At 39.3% G+C, this 19,769-nt stretch overlaps 2 protein-coding genes across 2 annotated transcripts in view; both read left to right on the top strand.

Moving 5' to 3' along the window:
• Positions 1-11,183: 11,183 nt before the first annotated feature.
• Positions 11,184-17,956, top strand: LOC113533482 (COP9 signalosome complex subunit 7b). The gene is made up of 6 exons (XM_034314601.2): positions 11,184-11,913; positions 12,096-12,171; positions 12,593-12,681; positions 12,812-13,014; positions 16,027-16,132; positions 16,918-17,956. The coding sequence occupies exons 1-6, from the start codon at positions 11,773-11,775 to the stop codon at positions 17,068-17,070; spliced, it is 768 nt and encodes a 255-aa protein (XP_034170492.2). The 5' UTR covers positions 11,184-11,772; the 3' UTR covers positions 17,071-17,956.
• Positions 17,957-19,362: 1,406 nt separating this feature from the next.
• The window catches only part of prss56 (serine protease 56), a 31,585-nt gene continuing 31,178 nt past the window's right edge, over positions 19,363-19,769 (top strand). Inside the window, exon 1 of the mRNA XM_053227358.1 lies at positions 19,363-19,747. Coding sequence (XP_053083333.1) covers positions 19,648-19,747 — 100 coding nt within the window. The 5' untranslated portion in view covers positions 19,363-19,647. The remainder of the gene's footprint in view (positions 19,748-19,769) is intronic.

Below are 19,769 nucleotides of genomic sequence, written 5' to 3'. Positions count from 1 at the left end.
AGATCTGTAACAATTTTTTCCGTATATCATTTGAAGAATTTGTGCTAAATTCACAGCTCATTTTTCCTATAATTCTATAATAGGAAATTAATTAATAGGGTATTAATCCTATAATACCCCATAACCTGGGGTATGCTGAAATGAACGCACATCAAGATCTGAAATTGAAAAGATCTGAAGATCTGAAAAGTGTACTTCCTGTTTTTTCACTACTTCTCTGACAAATTTTGACCAATCAGCACCAAATTTGGCTTACATCATATATTGATATATTTGGCAAATATCAATATACTTTTGATAATCCAAACAGTTTGCCCGTATCGTGCCAACAAATCCATTGGTGAAGCTGCCAAACAGGAAGTGAGGCTGTATCTCAGCAATGACCTTGCACGCTGACAAAAATCTTTGTAGGCATCTTCAAGACCATTCTATGAGGCTATACAACAATTTTTGTGACATCGCCACTTACTGATCAAAATTTACAAAAACATGCTGAAAATGCTTCCATGTAGCTGCAATTTTTGCTAATCCACATATTGAGACCTGTCTAAACTTAGCAGTAGCAATCATGACCAAAGGTCAAAGCAGCAACAGACAACTCCACAGGTCACAGCGGTAGTGGAAGCTGCAGCAGCAATGCCACCCTGCCTATTTGTTCATCTACAGTCAGACAATTCCACCACTGTCTGTGGTCAAAACATACACATCATGAGTGAAACTACAAATCACTCTTGAATCCCTTTGCCTAAAGTTATGGCTCTGCTTTCCTGCGATTACTTAGGCAACAACTGTAGCGTGTCTGTGAATGTGCAGCTCACAGAGTGGGTGATTGGCCCCTGAAAATACTGCGTGCAGCTGTAATTTATTATTTATTATTATTTCATTTATTTTTATAAGTCAAACGTTGTTATTAAGCCCTTGCAGTGGAAATGCTTGATAGAAATAACACGACTTAATTCATGTGACCATATAAGATGGTGTGGTAAGCATGAAACAGGAAGTTGACTTCAAAAATCTTGGAATAGAAAAAAATTACATATGCTTTGGTTAGTTTTGTTTTATAAGCTTATAACTGTCATGACTAATATATTACACATATTTAGAATGCATATAAACATAAGATGTACTAATGTAACAAAATAAGCAGAAAATTAGTTCAAATCATGTACAAACACTCACTGGCCACTCTAATAGGTACACCTGTACATTTTCCTTCAAATGCGGTTAGTCAACACCTTGAGGACTTCAGAAATGTACAGTACAATGTGGCAGGATATTTGTTTTATTAATGTCAAGAGTGTTTAGACAAGCTGGGAATTTGAAAACTGTCTACAGATATACAGTCAGATCCATAAATATATAGACACTCGCAAAGTTATCGTTATTTTAGCTGTCTACAGTAGGATATTGGAGTTGAAAGGAAATAATGAATATTAATATCAGGCTTTCAGCTTTAATTTGAAGGTGTTTACATTCTGAAATCATAGTTTGAAAGCAACCCAAGACTTTTTTAAGGCACAGCAGTGGAATATTCTGCAATGGCCGAGCATGCATTTCACTTGCTGAAGGCAAAACTGAAGGCAAAATGCCTCATGAGCAAGCAGGAACTGAAGACTTTTGCAGAGCATCACCAGGGAAGAAACCTTTCCGGCAATCATTGACTGCAAAGGATTTGCAACCATGTATTAAAAATGACAATTTATTTTATGTATAAAAAAATAGTATAAAAAGCACTGTAATTCCTAAACCATTCACCTGATTTGAATGTAAATACCCTCAAATTAAAGCTGAAAAGCTGCACACATATTGGTTATTTAATTTCAAGTCTATAGAAAGTTTATTTTAGTTACCTGCTGTCTCTTCAGATAAACAGAAGATTGAATGGACATTTGCAAATAACTTAACAGTTGGGCTTGATTCATTTATATTCATTCATTAGGTCTGGACATTCTGTGGTAATTAGTATTGGGACTGTAATGCCTAGCCAGAAAATAATAAAATATATCTAAGGCAACATACATATTTTAATATGTGAAAATTAATTATTAATATATTATTTCATAATATCATTATCTAGTATATTATTTTACATATTTATAATTGTAATGTCATTTTATTCTACAGTATTCTACATTAGACTTTATGTTTAAATGCTATTACTGTACTATTCAATTGCATTATTATACCATGCTGCCTTTAGAAACTTGCATATACAGGATTGTCCCTCCTATGTATACGGGTGATAAACCAAAATAAAGTGTCTGTCAGGGATTCAGGAGTTGGCTGCAAGTGCAAGAGGGTTATTTACAGGTGAAACACAAACAGACAATAAACAAATGCTAGACTAAGGAACACACAAAAAAACAGGACTTAAAAAGAGTGCCGATTTTGGCGCTAACATTCAATTCAATTCAATTTTATTCGCTTTTAACAATGGAAATATATAAATTTGGAATATAAATTTTAAATTTATAAATTTATCCCTAATGAGCAAGCCAGAGGCGACGATGGCAAGGAAAAACTCCCTGAGACGATATGAGGAAGAAACCTTGAGATGAACCAGACTCAAAAGGGAACCCTTTCTCATCTGGGTGACACCGGATAGTGCAAATATAAATAATTCCCTTCTACAAATGTGTACTACATGATCAAAAAGTGCAATTGTGTGACCAGGAAATTCATTATAGTTTTCACATGAAGTCTATTTTGTTGAAGTTATCAAACTGTTCACTGATGGAATCTTGAATGCAAACTGTTCGTGGTAAATTGCAGTCCTAAATCTATCATAGGAATTGTAGTCCTAAGCCATCATAGCAAAACTGTATCAATTGCAGTCCAAAGCCATCTTCATGGTTTCTAAGTCCATAGTAATCTCATGTATCTTTAGGCTGTCCAAGTGAGTCTATCCTCAGCAGCAGTGAGTGATTTCCAAGTGATGAGAACTTCAACAAGAAGTAGGCCATCAGGATGGGTCAGGCAGGTCCGGGGAGCAGAAGGGGTCAGGATCACTGGCATCTCAGAAGTAGCATGTGTAGCTCGACAGAGTGAGGTAGAGAGAGAGATGGAGAGAGAGGGAGAGATTGTTAGGTAAGTTTTTGTCCTCTAATGGTTAAGGATAATGTACTTTGCGTGCAGAGTGCAAGCAGGGACTCCAGCAAGACTAGATATGACAGCATAACTAAAAGAGAGAGCCAGAAGATAACACAGACATGAGGGCACCCTGGGACATAAGGCAGCCAGCCACTCCACCGTGTATGGGTTCTTCAATAAACAAGCAGGTATGCTTTTATTTCTCATTTCCTTCTATTTATTTTTTATTGTGTAATGATCAAAACACAACTAGATCTAGCACAACCAATACATTGAAAATCTATTAGAATTAGTTGATAAAGCTATAATCCTTTTTTATATTAAATCTATTAATTTTGTACTATATTTGTGCAAAGGTGTGTCAGAGGTGTACTTTTATCGCCATTTTGAGAGTAGTTGTTTGCTGTCTGTGTGGTGCGGTGTTATGGAATACACTTCTGCTGTATTGAAATTCCTGAAACTCTGAAGAGGAATTGCTGATGTAGGATCCACTGGACATGTTTGACATTTCTTGGACTCACTTGTAGACTTCTTATGAGAGCACTTTGCATGGTTTGGAGGTTTTGAGCATCCATTTGCTTATTTGGGTCTCATTTCTTGTTCCTCATCCTCATTGCTCATGGATTCTTGCACTGTCAAGTCAAGTCAAGTCAAGAGGCTTTTATTGTCATTTCAACTATATATAGCTGACGCAGTACACAGTGAAATGAGACAACGTTTCTCCAGAACCTTGGTGCTACATAAAACAACATCGTCACCTCACACAACATAGAGTTACAAAACACAGAGCTGAGGACTAGACTAAGTTGTCCTAGCCACATAAAGTGCATCATGTGCAACCTAGTGCAAACAGTGCAAAACAAAACAGTGCAGAACAGACAACACGAGACAGTGCAGGACAAGTACTGTACAGGACAAGTACAAAACACAAAATAGCAGCAACCCGTAACCTACTGTATATATATCTATATACAGTGCAATGTGCAAATTTACAATTATTAAAGTGGCAGTGCCAGTGCAGAAAGAACCGAGCAGAGCAGCAGTAGCAGTGGTAGAATGTACGATGTAAACAGTACAACAAGCCAACTTGTTTGTAATAACTTAATGAATGTATGAAGTTGAATGAGTGTGTGTGTGTGTGTGTGTGTGTGTGTGAGTTTAGTTCCAGTTCAGTTGTGTGTGTTGAGAAGCCTGATGGCTTAAGAGGAAAACTATTGCACAGTCTGGTAGTAGTGTGAAGAGTGTGTGAGAGGGGTGTGTGGGGTCGTCCACAATGCTGTTGGCCTTTCGGATGCAGTGTGTAGTGTAAATGTCCGTGACAGAGGGGAGAGAGAATCCGATGATCTTCTCAGCTGTCCTCACTATCCGCTGTAGGATCTTGCGATCCGAGACGGTGCAATTCCCAAACCAGGCAGTGATGCAGCTGCTCAGGATGCTCTCGATGGTCCCTCTGTAGAACATGGTCAGGATGGGGGGTGGCAGATGGGCTTTCCCCAGCCTTCTTAGGAAGTAGAGACGCTGCTGGGCTTTCTTGCTGATGGAGCTGGTGTTGAGTGACCAGTTAAGGTTCAAAGGAATTTGATGTTCTTCAAGATCTCCACGGAGGATCCATTGATGTTCAGTGGAGAATGGTCGCTCTGTGCTCTCCTAAAGTCAACAACTATCTCTTTAGTTTTGTCCACGTTCAGAGACAGGTTATTGGCTTTACATCAGGCTGATAGATGTTTCACCTCCTCTCTATATGCTGACTCGTCGTTCTTGCTGATGAGACCCACTACGGTCGTGTCATCGGCGAACTTTATGATGTGGTTTGTGCTGTGCATTGCTGCGCAGTCGTGAGTCAGCAGAGTGAACAGCAGCGGGCTAAGTACGGAGCCCTGAGGGGCTCCAGTGCTCAGTGTGGTGGTGCTGGAGATGCTGTTTCCGATCCGGACTGACTGAGGTCTCCCAGTCAGGAAGTCCAGGATCCAGTTACAGAGGGAGGTGTTCAAACCCAGTAGGCTCAGCTTCTCGATCAGGTGCTGAGGAATGATTGTGTTGAATGCTGAACTGAAGTCAATGAACAGCATTCGAACGTATGTGTCTTTGTTGTCCAAGTGGGTGAGAGCCAGATGAAGAGTAGTGGTGATGGCATCGTCTGTTGAACGGTTAGGACGATACGCAAACTGCAGTGGTTCTGGTGAGTGTGGAAGGTGGGATTTGATGTGCCTCATGACAAGCCTCTCGAAGCACTTCATAGCAATGGGTGTGAGTGCAACGGGACGGTAGTCATTGAGGCAGGAGACTGAAGACTTCTTAGGCACTGGGATGATGGTCGTTGTCTTGAAGCATGTGGGAACAACAGCGCTGCTCAGGGAGATGTTGAAGATGTCAGTAAAGACATCTGCTAGCTGTTCTGCACATTCCCTGAGCACCCGGCCAGAAATGTTGTCTGGTCCAGCAGACTTCCGTGGGTTGACTCTGCGTAGAGTGTTCCTCACTTCATCTGTGGTTAGACAGATCACCTGGTCGTTGTCTGTGTATTTATAAGAGACAACTGTTTGTTGAACTGAAGTATGTGGCAGCACTTATCTATAAATGCAAATGCCGTCTTTGTCTTTGTTCTTTGGCTGATTTAGGCCTGACAGTCAGAGTCTTGGTCCATGAATAATCTTGAGGAAAAGATAAGCTGTTCTTCTACAGGTATTTTTTACTGGTCTGAGGTAACATTTGTGCTATGCTGGTACCACTTTTTTCATCACTGCCTGCCTATGATCATTGATGATGCTGGGGGCTGGGGTTTCCTGTATTGGATGCTGTGGTATTGGTCTCTGTATCCTGGTGTGTGAGGGTGTGGAGGAGGACTCGGGAGGCAGGCAGAATTTTAGCCGAGCACCTGGCTTGCGTTTATTCAGTCTGCACTTTTCAGGGCACTTTCAAACACTCGAGCAAAACAGGACAACTCAAAAGAAAAAGGGTACATCATGGACTTGCAGCTTTTGCTCCATCAAGTTCAAGTTCATGCTCCTGAACATTTGATGAGCTTGATAAACCAAAACTGTACTGACTCAAGAAAATAATAACTACTGTAAGAAGCATGTCGGATTACAACAGTTTTAAATAAGCCAGGGCCATTGTTATGTATTTTATGGAGTATTTGTTGGGTCAGATTAAGCTGCATTAACATCATGACATGCCTAACTCTTAGCTGCTTAAATACAAATGGATGCAGAGACAATGTTAAAACAGCTACTCTTTTTAATTACGCAAAATAATGTATTTCCACTTGTGGTGGAAGTTCACCTGTAAAATGGGAAATCACTACCAAACACTTGAATGTGCTCAAGTAAATATTTTATTCAATCGGCAATTGCTCATGAGCCCCGGTAGCCAGTCTTACCTTACCAACCACACATTACCTCAAGGTGCTATGAGGGACTTTGGACTGCACATGCATGTATATGGAGACATACATGAATTATTCATAATATAGAGAACAAAGAGTAAAATACATGATTGGCTACAAACAAACTTGATTAACATAGATCCTCCTTCTTGTTTGTGTTATGAAATGAGTTAATCTTCATCATCATAGTCTTTCTGCCACATCCCATAATAGTTATTTTTTTCTCTCTCTCTTACACACTACCAGAGAAATGGGAGTTCAGAATTACAAGGGTTGCTAACAAAGATTCCTCTATTGCTCATATCTCTGCTATGTGCTAAGAGTATAAAGCAAGTCTCTTGGCAGACGTACACAGACACACACATGTCCATGGGAATTGGTGCTTCTTCTCATGCAAGCATCAAACAACATTTGAACAGATATAGTTCACATCATGGAAAAGATACATAAGTTTATAAAAATCACCACACACTCAATAGAAATCATGAAGAACCTCACCCACACTCAGCAGAAACCCTGAAATCCTTAGTAACACACCGTGATTTGGTTGGGTGGAGGGAAGCTTTCCCCAGATCAAGACATTATACTTGGTTTAAAACTGATTTCTCCAGCTAGGCTTGATAGGTTTTATATCCAAAGACAATCTAATAGTTGTATTACACCTTTCCCCATGTCAGACCGTCACTACATTTCAGTTGTAATTTCAAGTGCACAAAATTCACACTGGCACTTTGACAGGAGTTTGCTACAGGACCACCGCTTTGTGCATTTTTTCACCCTTTTTTGGAGGGCTTGGAGAAAGCGAGAGTTGTGGTTTAAGTCCCTTAGTCAATGGTGGAACATAGGAAAAACCCAATTAAAGGTTTTTTTTTGTCAATAGTACACTTCATATAAAACAAATATGCTAAAGGAGGAGATTAAGAACCTGGAGGATGACATTTTAAAGATGGGAGCTAACAAAAATGTGAGTGATGGAGCAAGAGCTACCCTAAAAACATGAAAGCTACTGCTTAAAATCCTGCTGGAAGAGAGAGGCCAATGCACATTGATTCAAGCACAATTTACCCAAATTAATGACAGGGATGCACCCTCATCTTTCTTCTTTGGACTCGATTAGACTGCTGGAGAAAAAAAAAAGTTCTCAGAAGTCTAAAACTCCCAGATGGCAGAGAGACATCAGAGAAACAGGAAATTGTATCTCATGCACTGTCTTTTTATGAAAAACTATATACAGCCGAACACTGTGACAAGACGACAATAGGTCATTTATGTCAGGAGCTGCCGCAGCTACCTGACAAAGACAGGGTTCAACTGGAGAACTCTATATCCTTTGATGAACTCACCACTTCTGCTCAAGAACAGTCTACTGGTAAATCACCCCGGCTAGATGGACAGACAGCAGAGTTTTACAAAGGTTTCTGGCCCTTAATTGTCTGGACATGTACTCTTTTTTTCTGTGTGTGTAGAATCTGCTCACCTCCCAACTTTTTTTTCTAATGGACATCACTGGCTCCCGAACGGAGTATTAAATTTACCAGTAGCAGAGGGAGGGCAAGGACTAATTTACATGTCAGCCAAAGTTCAATCTATGAGGATGCAGGCAGCATAAAGACTGCTCATGTGGACAGTGTCCCTTGGATAAACATTGGACTAGCTATCTTATGAAGATTTAAAGGTCTGGACTATGATAGACAATTGTTCTTAATGTCTTGGGATACCTGAGATCAAATACCTGGATCTGATTTTTATAATTCAGTGCTCAACACCTGGAGTTGGTTCAAGGTTCCAGGAGATAAAGGATGGCCATTATGGACTAGAAGAGCCAGTGTTCTCAAACCCTTTTTTCCTTCAGTTGGTCCTCTACTGTAGTGGGATTGCTGGAACATTTTCTAGTGCAGGACTGACTAAGGCTATTCACCTAATTGATGTGCGTGAGGGGAATGGAGATTCTGTCTGAGCTGGCTGCAGTCAGATCAGAGCAAGCAACTGGAAAGCTGTTTGACATGCTACAAGACTCCATGTCCCAAAATCTCATCACTTTTGTGTCTTCTGCTCTGGCTGTCGGGGAAACTTACTGCAACTTCCCAGAAATATAAATAACCCCAGCTGTATGTGAGGGTGTGAATACAGAGAGACAACTGCTCTCACTCAGGTCTTTGGCAGAGGTGCCTTTTTCAGCAGCTGACAAGAAGGTTCTGTATGAAGCATGTGTAAAAAATCAGACACTTTGGTGACCTACACAGGAGATGAGATACCAAATGGAGAGCTCATCTCTCTGTTCTTGATGGTTTGCCACCCTCATAGAGTCATGTTCGGAGCCCAAACATTTCAGTCATGCTGTTTTTGCAATGATATTGATAATGTTTTTCATACCTTTTGCAACTGTTATAGGCTAAGACCATTATTCAAACTGATTGGTAGTGGGTTTCATATTTACAAAGGCTTTTTAATTTTTTGGATGCAAATACTCCAAGGAGCTGAAGGCAGAAGGAGAGGACCTTGATGTTTTTTTTTTTTTTTTTAAATTTATTTAAAGTGCTAGGAACATCCCATGTAAGAGTTGATTTTTGCCTTCTATCAAGCTACAGGAAATCTAGTTGTTTTTGAATATAAGTGGGTTACACAGGTTTTGTAACAGTTAGTGACTGTAAGTACCTATTATTTAATTGGTGAAAGTATTGTGTGTGTGTGTGTGTGTGTGTGTGTGTGTGTTTACTTAACTTAAAAATGTTCTTTAATTTAATGTAAAATAAAGGGCTTTTAAAAAGTAAAAAAAAAAAAAAAAAAGTCTCCCTCTCTCTCTCTCTCCTTCCCTCCCTCCGGTTACAGGAGAGACTGAAAGCATGCTGCCACACTCTCCCTTCTGCTGATTTTGGCCTTGGTTTAGGTGCAACTGTAGTGAAGAAGGTGCTACAAAAAGCTGTATTCTTTAAATAATTTTAAATAATATACAACTAATTGAGCAAGCCATGTCAAGCCTTGGAGCAAACCATGTCAAGCCATGGAATACTATTGTTAACATGCCCTTGTGAACTTCCCTTCATTACTTGGAAATACATCATCTTTTGTAATTTGTAGGATACACTCTATTTACAGTCATTGGCTTGCAAACCAACCATAAAAAATCAATTATCTGTTGTCATTTTTAGAAAGTGTAGATATAGAAGATATGAATAGTATACATAGTACACTAGCAAATCATTTTGAAAGAAATTTATTGCTGATATAAATCCCTAACCAGTAAATATCAAGAGAACGTTGACCAGGGCAAGTTAACACAGGAATACATGTCAAGTTCAATTACGCTGTAGTTCTAGATTTGCTTATTATAGGCAGTTTAATCACGAAGGTAATGTGATAAGCTGGTTAATACCGCCATCTGCTGGATGGGCTGGAAACAAAATTTAATTGCTCTTTGGGCCTGTACTAAAACTGGAGATGAAGAGAATAAAAACGTGTTTTATATAGAGTAGTTTATAATGCTGGCCAACAACACAAGCAGGTTAACAACCAGTCCTCTGATACATTGTGTAAGTACACATGTGCTTACCTGGTGTCTAAATGCTCAGCTGTGCCAGCAATGCAGTCTTGACCTATGCCCCATCCCTAATGCCCAGTTTCATTATAGCTGTGGACAATAGATTTGTCTTTGTTCTCACTTTGGTATGACTGCCTACTAGATAAATTTTGGTTCTCCATGGTCCCACCAAATATTATTTATAGAAATATTTTAATAAATACCAAATAACATTTTAATGAATTGGTTGATTTACTAAATGGATGGATAAAGTAATGCATTTATTAATTTGGCATATCAATAAATTCAAAGTTCTATATCAATAAACATAGATAGATTTTACCTGTAGGTTGTGTTTGAGCTGCAGCAGACATCTCCCTCTTTAAAAACTTAAAAACCATAAATGTAAGCTGCCTTGGAGATCTTATATGACAGATATTCATTACTTACGCATGAACAGTTTGTTTGTTTCTGTGTGTGTGTGTGTGTGTGTGTGTGTCCACTGATTAGCACAAACATTGATAAGTACCATGCAGAGGTAAGCTGTACAGGTGTACGTCACTATGCTAGGTAACGCGGTGCTTTAGTTTGATAACATTCTGGTCCTCTGTCCTGTTTGCACACATCACATCTGCTCACTATATTTTCACTAGCAACCTAAATGGCTTTAATAGCTTGTGACCAGCTGTTTTCCAATACATTATGTTTCCTCTTTGGACCTACACAGTGCACACAATTAAATTTATGTAAAAGTTGCTCTGTTGTCATCAACACTGAGATAAAGCACAATGTTTGTATGTGTGGTGTGTGTGTCTATACACACACACACATACACACACACACACACTTTGATTGATTCAGTCCAGGCTCTCTTTGATAGTAACTGAAATCAATAATTGATTTTTGAATATTTTGCAGTTTTAAAATACTTAGTACTGCACACTGAATACTGGCGACATCTGCTGGTAAGTACCTGTAAGTGCTGCATCAGGAAAACTAAAACACTGACATCTAATAAATAGAAAGGTTTCATGCTATCTCTGCACTGTCGGACCACCAAAACCAAAAATTTCCGAAGGGTTTAAAAGGTAAGGCGAAACCTAAGCCTTCTTTCAGTGGCCTTTACCATCTTTACCATGCCCAGACTGTATGGGTTCCTGTATCATGTGATTTCATATGCGTGAATCATTAGCAGTAATGCGCATGCGCTAAAGTTAGATAACGTAAGATAGATTATTTATTTATTTATTTATTTATTTATTTATTTATTACCTCAGTAGAATAATCTGTTCGCGTTTCTGAAATGGTAAACAACTGTCATTCAACGTCATTCAGTAGAAATAGGTGGCATTTAATGAAAGAAAAGGGCTCGCGGTGGCTGAACTTCAGCAGAACTGAACTGACTTAATCAGATAAGCTGCACATCAACAGCTGCCACATCCAGATTTAAAACGCGCTTTCTAACTTTTAATATTGGGACTGTGTGTATTAATTAAACGCTGTGTATTAATTAAACGCTCGTAGTTATTTTAGTGTATGGTACATAGTAAATGTAACTGACGATGGTTGACTTTGTCCTTTCTTCAATTCAGGGATAGTTTAGCTGGCTGGCTAATTAACTACTAGCATAACTTATTAAACTTTGTTCAGCAATTTTCAGATATAAAGTTCAAACAGAATTTACTACTTTTTTTTTTCAATTTTCTTCTATTAAGAATTTCTGCATCTTAAAAAGTCTTTTACTAGTCTTTTTGATAGTCAGCTGAGTGGCTCTGGAGCCATGGCTAATCCTCTAGAGCAGTTCATTTTACTGGCACAAAACCTGAAGGGAGCCGCTTTAATTTCACTTATAACCCGGTTGTTGGAAACCCCAGGAGTTTATTCTTTCGGAGAGTTTCTGGAACTGCCATGTGTTAAACAGGTACACTGTATGAATTTCGATACAAAAACAGTCTATTATAGTGATATATGTAGATAGTTGTGGATTTAGGCCAGCAGATGGCGCTGTTCATTATTATTATTTTTATTATTATTATTATTATTATTATTATTATTATTATTATTATTATTATTATTAATTGCTTTGCTTTATTTTGTGCTCAGCTCACCAATGGTCAGAGCCATGAATACTCGAAGCTTTTGGATGTGTTTGCTTATGGCACCTATCATGACTATAAAGGTAACACGGGTTCTACTAGCACATTACATTAGCGATGCTGCGATCCCTTCAATACTTGATCCGAGCCCACAATCTTTTGTTGCCAGTTTTTGTGAAACATGTCATCGTGCACACTTTTGAATCTTAAGGTCAAATGTAAGATTCGTTTTTCAGTGAGGCATGTGCGGAATAAAATACACTACAGGATGATAACTAACGTATGTCATATCTAATCCAACACCAGTCCAGCATTTGAAACCAATATCGGCCCTGCTACCGAGACTCAGTATTCATTTGGTGCATCTCTTTATTTAGATTGTTTCTGAGTTTCTAAGTTATGTGTAATGGATAGGATGTGTTTTGTAGGTTTGGCTAAAAAACAGGCATTCCCAGACTGCTGTTTGTGACTGCATACAAATTTTGGTTGTCTGTATATTTTAAGCCAGCAAGGACATCTTGCCTCCACTGTCTGAAGCCCAGGAGAATAAATTAAGGCATTTGACCATCGCAAGTTTGGCTGCAAACACTCAGGTATGCCTAAGTTGTTCCTAATGGCATATAAAATGTCTTTTATTTGTTCATCGTGGCTATTTTTGTGTGGACCAGCATCTGTGTAGCTATAGCTGTAATTGTACACAGTTAATTTGCAACGTGTGTGTAGTGTATCCCATACAGTGTACTTCAGAAGGCTCTTGAGGTGGACAGTGTGAGGCAGCTGGAGGACTTGTTAATTGAAGCTGTGCATTTGAATGTGATCAGAGGAAAACTGGACCAGTGCAAACAACAGCTGGAGGTTGAAGCCTGCATCAGTCGGGACATGTGTTCAGAGAACACGGGACAGTTGGTCCAAACACTCACCAACTGGTGAGAGGCTGTATGAGAGAACAGTGCTTTTTTGGCATGCATGTGCTTTATGCATGTAATATACAGTCTCCTCCAAAAGTATTGGAATGGCAAGGCCAATTTTTTTTTTTTTTTTTTTTTTGCTATGCACTGAAGGCATTTAGGTTTGAGATCAAAAGATGAATATGAGATGATATGTCAGAATTTCAGCTTTCATTTCCTGATATTTACATCTAGATGTGTTAAACAACTTGGATGGCACCTTTGGCGGCAGACCACCCAATTTTTGGGTGAGCAAAAGTATAGGAACAGTTAGTCTTAATATAAATAACACTTAAACTTTGGTTGCGATTGCCTTGCTTGGAATAACTGCATCAAGCTGGTGACCCAATGACATCACCAAACTGTTGCATTCTTCTTTTGTGATGCTTTCCAGGCTGGTTCTTCAGCTTCTTTCAGTTGTTGTTTGTTTTAGGGGGTTTCTCCCTTCAGTCTCCCCTTCAAGAGGTGAAATGCATGCTCTGTTAAAGTCTGGTGATGTTAAGGTCTGGTGATTGATTTGGCCAGTCTCAAACCTTCCAATTTTTTCACTCCTTTGTTGTGTTTTGGGTAATTGTCTTGCTGCATGATGAAGTTCTTCCCTATTTGATTGGATGCATTTCTCTGTAAATTGGTAGACAGAATGTTTCTGTAGACTTCTGAATTCATTCTGCTAGTACCATCATGAGTTACATCATGAATAAGAATCAGTTAGCTTGTTCCTAAAGCAGCCCAAGCCATGACACTACCTTCACCGTGCTTGACTAATGAGCTTGTATGTTTTGGAACATGAGCAGGTCCTTCACCCCTGCCCTGTGAAGATTGTTGGTGATGTCACTGACTGTTGTTTTTGGATTTTTCTTCACGGCTCTCACAATATTTCTGTTATCAACTGCTGTCGTTTTCCTTGGCTGACCCGTTTGGTGTCTGTTTGCTAGTTTCACCAGTGTTTTTTTTCTTTTTCAGGACATTCCAAATTGTTGTACTGGCTATGTCCAATGCTTGTGCAATGGCTCTGATCGATTTTCCCTCTTCTGTCAGGTTCAAAATGGCCAGGGTTCAAGTAGGCATTCAGAGCTATTAATTGTTTAAACCAGGGGTCTTCAATCTTACCCAGAAAGGGCTGGTGTGGCTGCAGGCTTTCATTACCAATCAAGCAGGAGCCACACCTGATTTCACTTGTTTAATCATTTCATCCTAGTCTCCAACTTCAACTATCAAGTGTGTAATTTGGCTGTAATAAAAGCCTACATCCACACTGGCCCTTTGCCGGAAAAGACTGAAGAACCCTGGTTTAAACAGGGCACACCTGGGCAACAAGAATCACCTGTCAGTCACACATTTAAATATTTTTGATCACTTGAAAAATGGGTGGGTTCAAACAAAAGGTGCCATGTCCTTAGTTGTTTAACACATCTAGATGTAAATATCAGGAAATGAAAGCTGAAATTCTGATCTTTCAATTCATGTTCAACTTTTGATATCGCACGAAAAGGTCTTCATTGAATTGCAAAAAGAACAGAATTGGCCATTCCAATACTTTCAGAGAAGATTGTAAGCCTGCAGCGTTACTAATGTTATTTTGTTCACTTACAAATTAAGCCATATACTTTAAGATGAATGTAGAGTTTTGAACATCTTCCAAATGGGCATAGGGGGTGTTTCATTATATCATGTTTAATGTCAGTATAGAAGAAAAGACAAGTGCAAAACATTTTTGTTTGTACCGACTACACATCTTATATACACTCACTGTCTACTTTATTAGGAACACCTGTACCTATTATCTAATTATCTGTTATCTACTACCTGTTATCCAATCAGCCAATCACGTAGCAGCAGCACAATGCAAAAAATCATGCAGCTACAGGTCAAGAGCTTCAGTTAATGTTCACATCAAACATCAGCATGAAGATGTGATGTAATGTTGGTACCAGAAGGGCTGGTTTGGCTATTTCATAAACTGCTGATCTCCATAGATTTTCACACACAACAGTCTCTATAGTTTACACAGAATGGTGCGAAAAACAAAAAAACATTGAGCGAGTGATAGTTCTGTGGGTGGAAATGCCCTGGTGATAAGATAGGTCAAAGGAAAATGGGCAGATTAGTTTGAGCTACCGGGAAGGATATAGTAACTCAAATAATTCCTCTTTACAATGGTGGTGAGCAGAAAAGCATCTCAGCATGCACAGAACATTGAAACTTGAAGTGGACGGGCTACAACTGCAGAGGACCACATTGGGTTCCACTCCTGTCAGGAATCTGAGGCTATTAGGGGCACAGGCTCACCCAAACTGGACAGCTGAAGATTAGAAAACAAATCACCTGGTCTTTTCCCAGTCTTTATCTGTCCAGTTTTGGCGACTCTGTGCCCATGATAGCCTCAGATTCTTGTTCTTGGCTGACAGGAATGGAACCTGATATGGTCTTCTGCTGTTGTAGCCTGTCCACCTCAAGTTTTGATGTTTTGTGTGTTCTGAAATGCTTTTCTGCACACCACGGTTGTAAAGAGTGCTTAATTGCGTTACTATAAACTTCCTGTCAGCTCAAACCATTCTGGTCATTCTCTTCTGATCTCTCTCATCAACAAGGTGTTTCAGCCTGCAGACCCTCTGCTCACAGGATGTTTTTTTGTTTTTCGCACCATTGTGTGTAAACTCTAGAGACTGTTGTGTGTGAAAATCCCAGGAGATCAGTAGTTTCTGAAATACTCAAACCAGCCCATCTGGTACCAAAGTCTATGCCACGATCAATACCAAAATGTCACACTTTTGCTTCATTGTGATGTTTGATGTGAGCATTAACTGACGCTCTTGACCTGTATCTGCATGATTTTTTGCATTGTAGAGCTGCCACATGATTGGCTGATTAGATAACTGCATGAATGTCCAGGTGTACAGGTGTACCTAATATAGTAGATGGTGAGTATATATAAGTTGTATGGTTTTAAAAGACTATTTCTAAAGTGATAGATGTTTCATTCGTGTGTAGGTGTGCTGGCTGTGAGAGTGTGTGGTATGCAATAGAGATGCAGGTAGACAGAGTGAAGCAGAGCAGAGAGTCTTGTTTGCAAGCTCAGCAGCAGATCTATGCTGAGGTGAGTCAATCCCATACCAACTTTAATAAAACTTATTTGATGACATCACATCATTCATTCATTCACTAACATACTGTCATTTAGAAAGGTTAGCAAATGACCTTCCTTTTCCACTCCGCGTCTATCTCTCGCTCTCCAGCCCTCTCAAGGCAACAATTTTTTTTTTAACCCTGTTGTTAAACATGTCTATGAAACAAAGACAGGTCACTGTCAAGTAGAAGGTATTATTTTCAGTAGAAATGCTTCAGGTACTGATGTGGTTCTCATTTACTCGTACCTTTACAAAAACACTACCACGATATTGACAACCACCAGGTGACGCTATGACATGACTAGCAGGGGGTGCCTGGGATCGGTGGGCTGTATGTATGTATGTATACGTGTATGTGTGCATGTATACATGATTATCACACTCTCACAGTCCATAAAGACTCAGCTAATCTTGTGGTGGGCTGTCACTGATATTTAACAGGAAAAATGTTTACTCATGTTGGTAGTAATAACCTGATATTCAACATCATGAATATACAAAGAGCTGGATTTGAATGGCCTGAATGAGCAGCTTTCATCCAGATGGCTGAGCTTCAGTATACTGTATATTAAAAATATTTATTATATTTTACAACTACTAAGCAGCAATTGTTTACATAGCCCTCCAGCAGGATGTTTTCCAGTGTATTTTACATTCATTTTTGAATCTTATTAATGAGAGGCTGTTTATTGTGTGTGTTGATCTTATTTGTTTTAATTTATCTGATGTGGCATTTTTATTTGGTTCCTGTTAGGTGTCAAAAATTCGTAAAACGATGACAGGTGCCACATCTTCATTTAACGAGGAAATGCGATTTCGGTTTAAAACACTAACAAGAGAAGGAACCCTACCTCTGCAAAACACTAGTGTGTGTGTGCCGACACAGTCCAGTGCTCCTTGCAATTGATTTTTGTTCATTTAAATTTAACATTTGGATTTAGAATTGGAATTTCTGTTTTAACAATGTTTGCTCCTGCTTAGTTTCAGTTTGCCTCTATGTTCACATTTAAAAAAAAAGTTGTATCAAACATTTGAGTTGTATAAATCAGATGAAAAAAATGTACTTGCTTTGTTGTTTATGATTTTTGTCTATATTGTTCAAGCCTTGGTTGTTTTCATATTCCAGTGTATGAATTTGAACAAGTTTTTGCTTGTCATACTTTCTTTTCTTCTATTGTCCTTCATAAATATGTACAACAATTTTCCTCTTGTTGTGTTCATACTGTATATCTTATTACTCCATTACATACTTGTCTAGTGATGAGGTCAGTGATACAAAGGAGCTAACTTGCTGTAGTTGTACTGCTAACTTGCTGTAGAGTGAAGATGCACAGGGTTTGGGAGTAAGTTATCTAACTGTGGCCAAACACGTCACACTGAGTCCTCTAGGAGGGGAGAAATTGTGTGAATGTTTTGTGCTTGAAGCCCATTGACCCACTTTACAATTGTCTTCAGGCCCAGACAATGGCAAATGGTTTCATAACCAATCCACCAACCCCCTTAAACACACACACACACACACACACACTCACACACACACACACAGAGTAGTTAATGGATAATGGAGGTTATGGTTTTTATGTTATGAGTGGTATGAGGTGGTTTTGATTTCTCAGATTTCATCAAACATCCAAAAAGCTCCAGGCAAGCTCAGAACTGTAAGGTTTCAGTAAAAATAAAAACTTCAGATTGCCTAGGGAAATGGAGAGCATCATTTAGCTTTTTAAAAACTTAGTTTGCCTGAGTTCCCAAAATAATTTTTTACCCTTACATAACCATGATTTTTGTTAAAGCGTGTTGTACTTAGCCACTTGCTGGTTGAAAAGATGGCAGGAGCAACACAACCAGTGAGTGAATAAGAGTGTGGCTGGTTAATCAGTAATACATCAAAGAGCAGATAATGGAAGAAGAGGGAGGGAGGTAGAGGAGGAGAGGATGAATGGAGGCGGTAGGTGCGTTTGTGGTTTGGCCAGCGGCTCTGTGCTTTTATCCCTACAGCCTCTCTTGCTCTCATCTTTGTTCTCAATTTCCTCTTAGCCCCACTCTTTCATTGTTTATTTAATGGCCATTTTGTGGTTTACACTTTTGTTTTGCATTTTCCCTATCTGTCTCAAGCTGTATCTATGTCCCTCTTTCTGTGTTTAAGAAACACACCTTTCTTGTGTCTGTTTTAGTTTGTTTATGTCCCTTCTGTATCCTGCTGATCCTCTAATTCTGCTGCAGCTTATTCATTTTATGCATTGTGGCCAGATGCTACCTAAACACATGGATATGAAACAATCACATCCTTCTCTGAACTAGGGCATGAAGTAGAAGTAGGTTATGAACCCTATTAGAATAACAATGAGAAAGGGGGTGGAAAACTGATCTTGTATTGGCACTTATATATTAGAAAAGACAAAAAAAAAAAGTGAATTTCTGTAACCACCCAAGGAACAAATATAATACCCTCCACTAATGAAACACTAAAAATATTTTTTAACAAGAGGTGTTTGGTGCAAGTTATTTTGAGCTAATTTCAGAACATTGCTCAAGTGACAAATGAAAACTTTTCCAATAATGTTTTCATGTTACAGTAATTAAATGTGGATGGATCAGTGGTTAAGGTTCTGAGCTCAAATTCCAGCACTGTCAGTGAGAGACCTGGGCAACTGAGCCAGACTCATAACCCTCAGTGTCTCAAATGCATATGTTGAGTATATCATGTCTCTATTTTGGATAAAATGGTCTGCTTAATGACAAATGCAAATATACAGAAGAGAGCACCCTTCTTCTCACCATCTTACTGTGCTTCGGTGAAGTTATTGTAGGAAGAGTAAGAACAAGATGATCTGGCAGTGAGTTAATGGTGGGTATAAAAGCATGAAAGTAATCAAGGAGGGCAGCGGGTCTGTGATCTTTGGATGTCTTTGAAGTACCCGAGCTCAGAGCTGGACAATGCGCTTTTTCAATCACCAATAAAACGACACACACACTCTCACCCCCCTTATGCCTCAATATTAATGCATTCAAATACCCCCCATGTCTGTCTCTCTCTCTCTCTCTCTCTCTCTCTCTCTCTCTCTCTCTCTCTCTCTCTCTCTCTCTCTCTCCCCCCCCCCCCCCCATTTAATATTACCATCTTTTTGAATTCTGTGCTGTTTGTGCATTGGCCACAAGATGAAGAGGGGAGGGATTATCCCCCATCCTTACAGTGGCTCCTGAGGCTGTATATATCTCCCAAGCAGAAGTGATGCTCTACTATTGTTCCTCCAAACACACTTGTGGACAGATGTCTGGAGTGAGTGAGTGAATGGGGTAGATTTGGAAGCAAAAGGAGGTGTGTTGCACTAGCAGAACCCATGCGTAATCCCTAGTCTTAACAAAAAGAAGCTGTGTGTGTGTGAGAAAGTGGTTCCACATTGCGGAGCTAGTTTTTTTCTTTTTCCCTTTTTTCTTTTTTTATTTAAAGAAGGCCTTACCTAAGGCTAGGTAGTGTGGGACCATGCTACTGATGTCACTGCTGGTCCTGATGCTGACTGGTTGGTGTGCAGCAGCACCTGTGGGAAGAGAAGTCTACAGAATGCCACAAAGTGTGCTCAAAGGTAAGCCAGAGCAGTGTCTGAG

Source organism: Pangasianodon hypophthalmus, chromosome 21, assembly GCF_027358585.1.
Source record: "Pangasianodon hypophthalmus isolate fPanHyp1 chromosome 21, fPanHyp1.pri, whole genome shotgun sequence".
Lineage (NCBI taxonomy): Eukaryota > Metazoa > Chordata > Actinopteri > Siluriformes > Pangasiidae > Pangasianodon > Pangasianodon hypophthalmus.
Note: the sequence above shows the minus strand (reverse complement) of the source record. Positions and strands in the feature narration are given on the sequence as shown.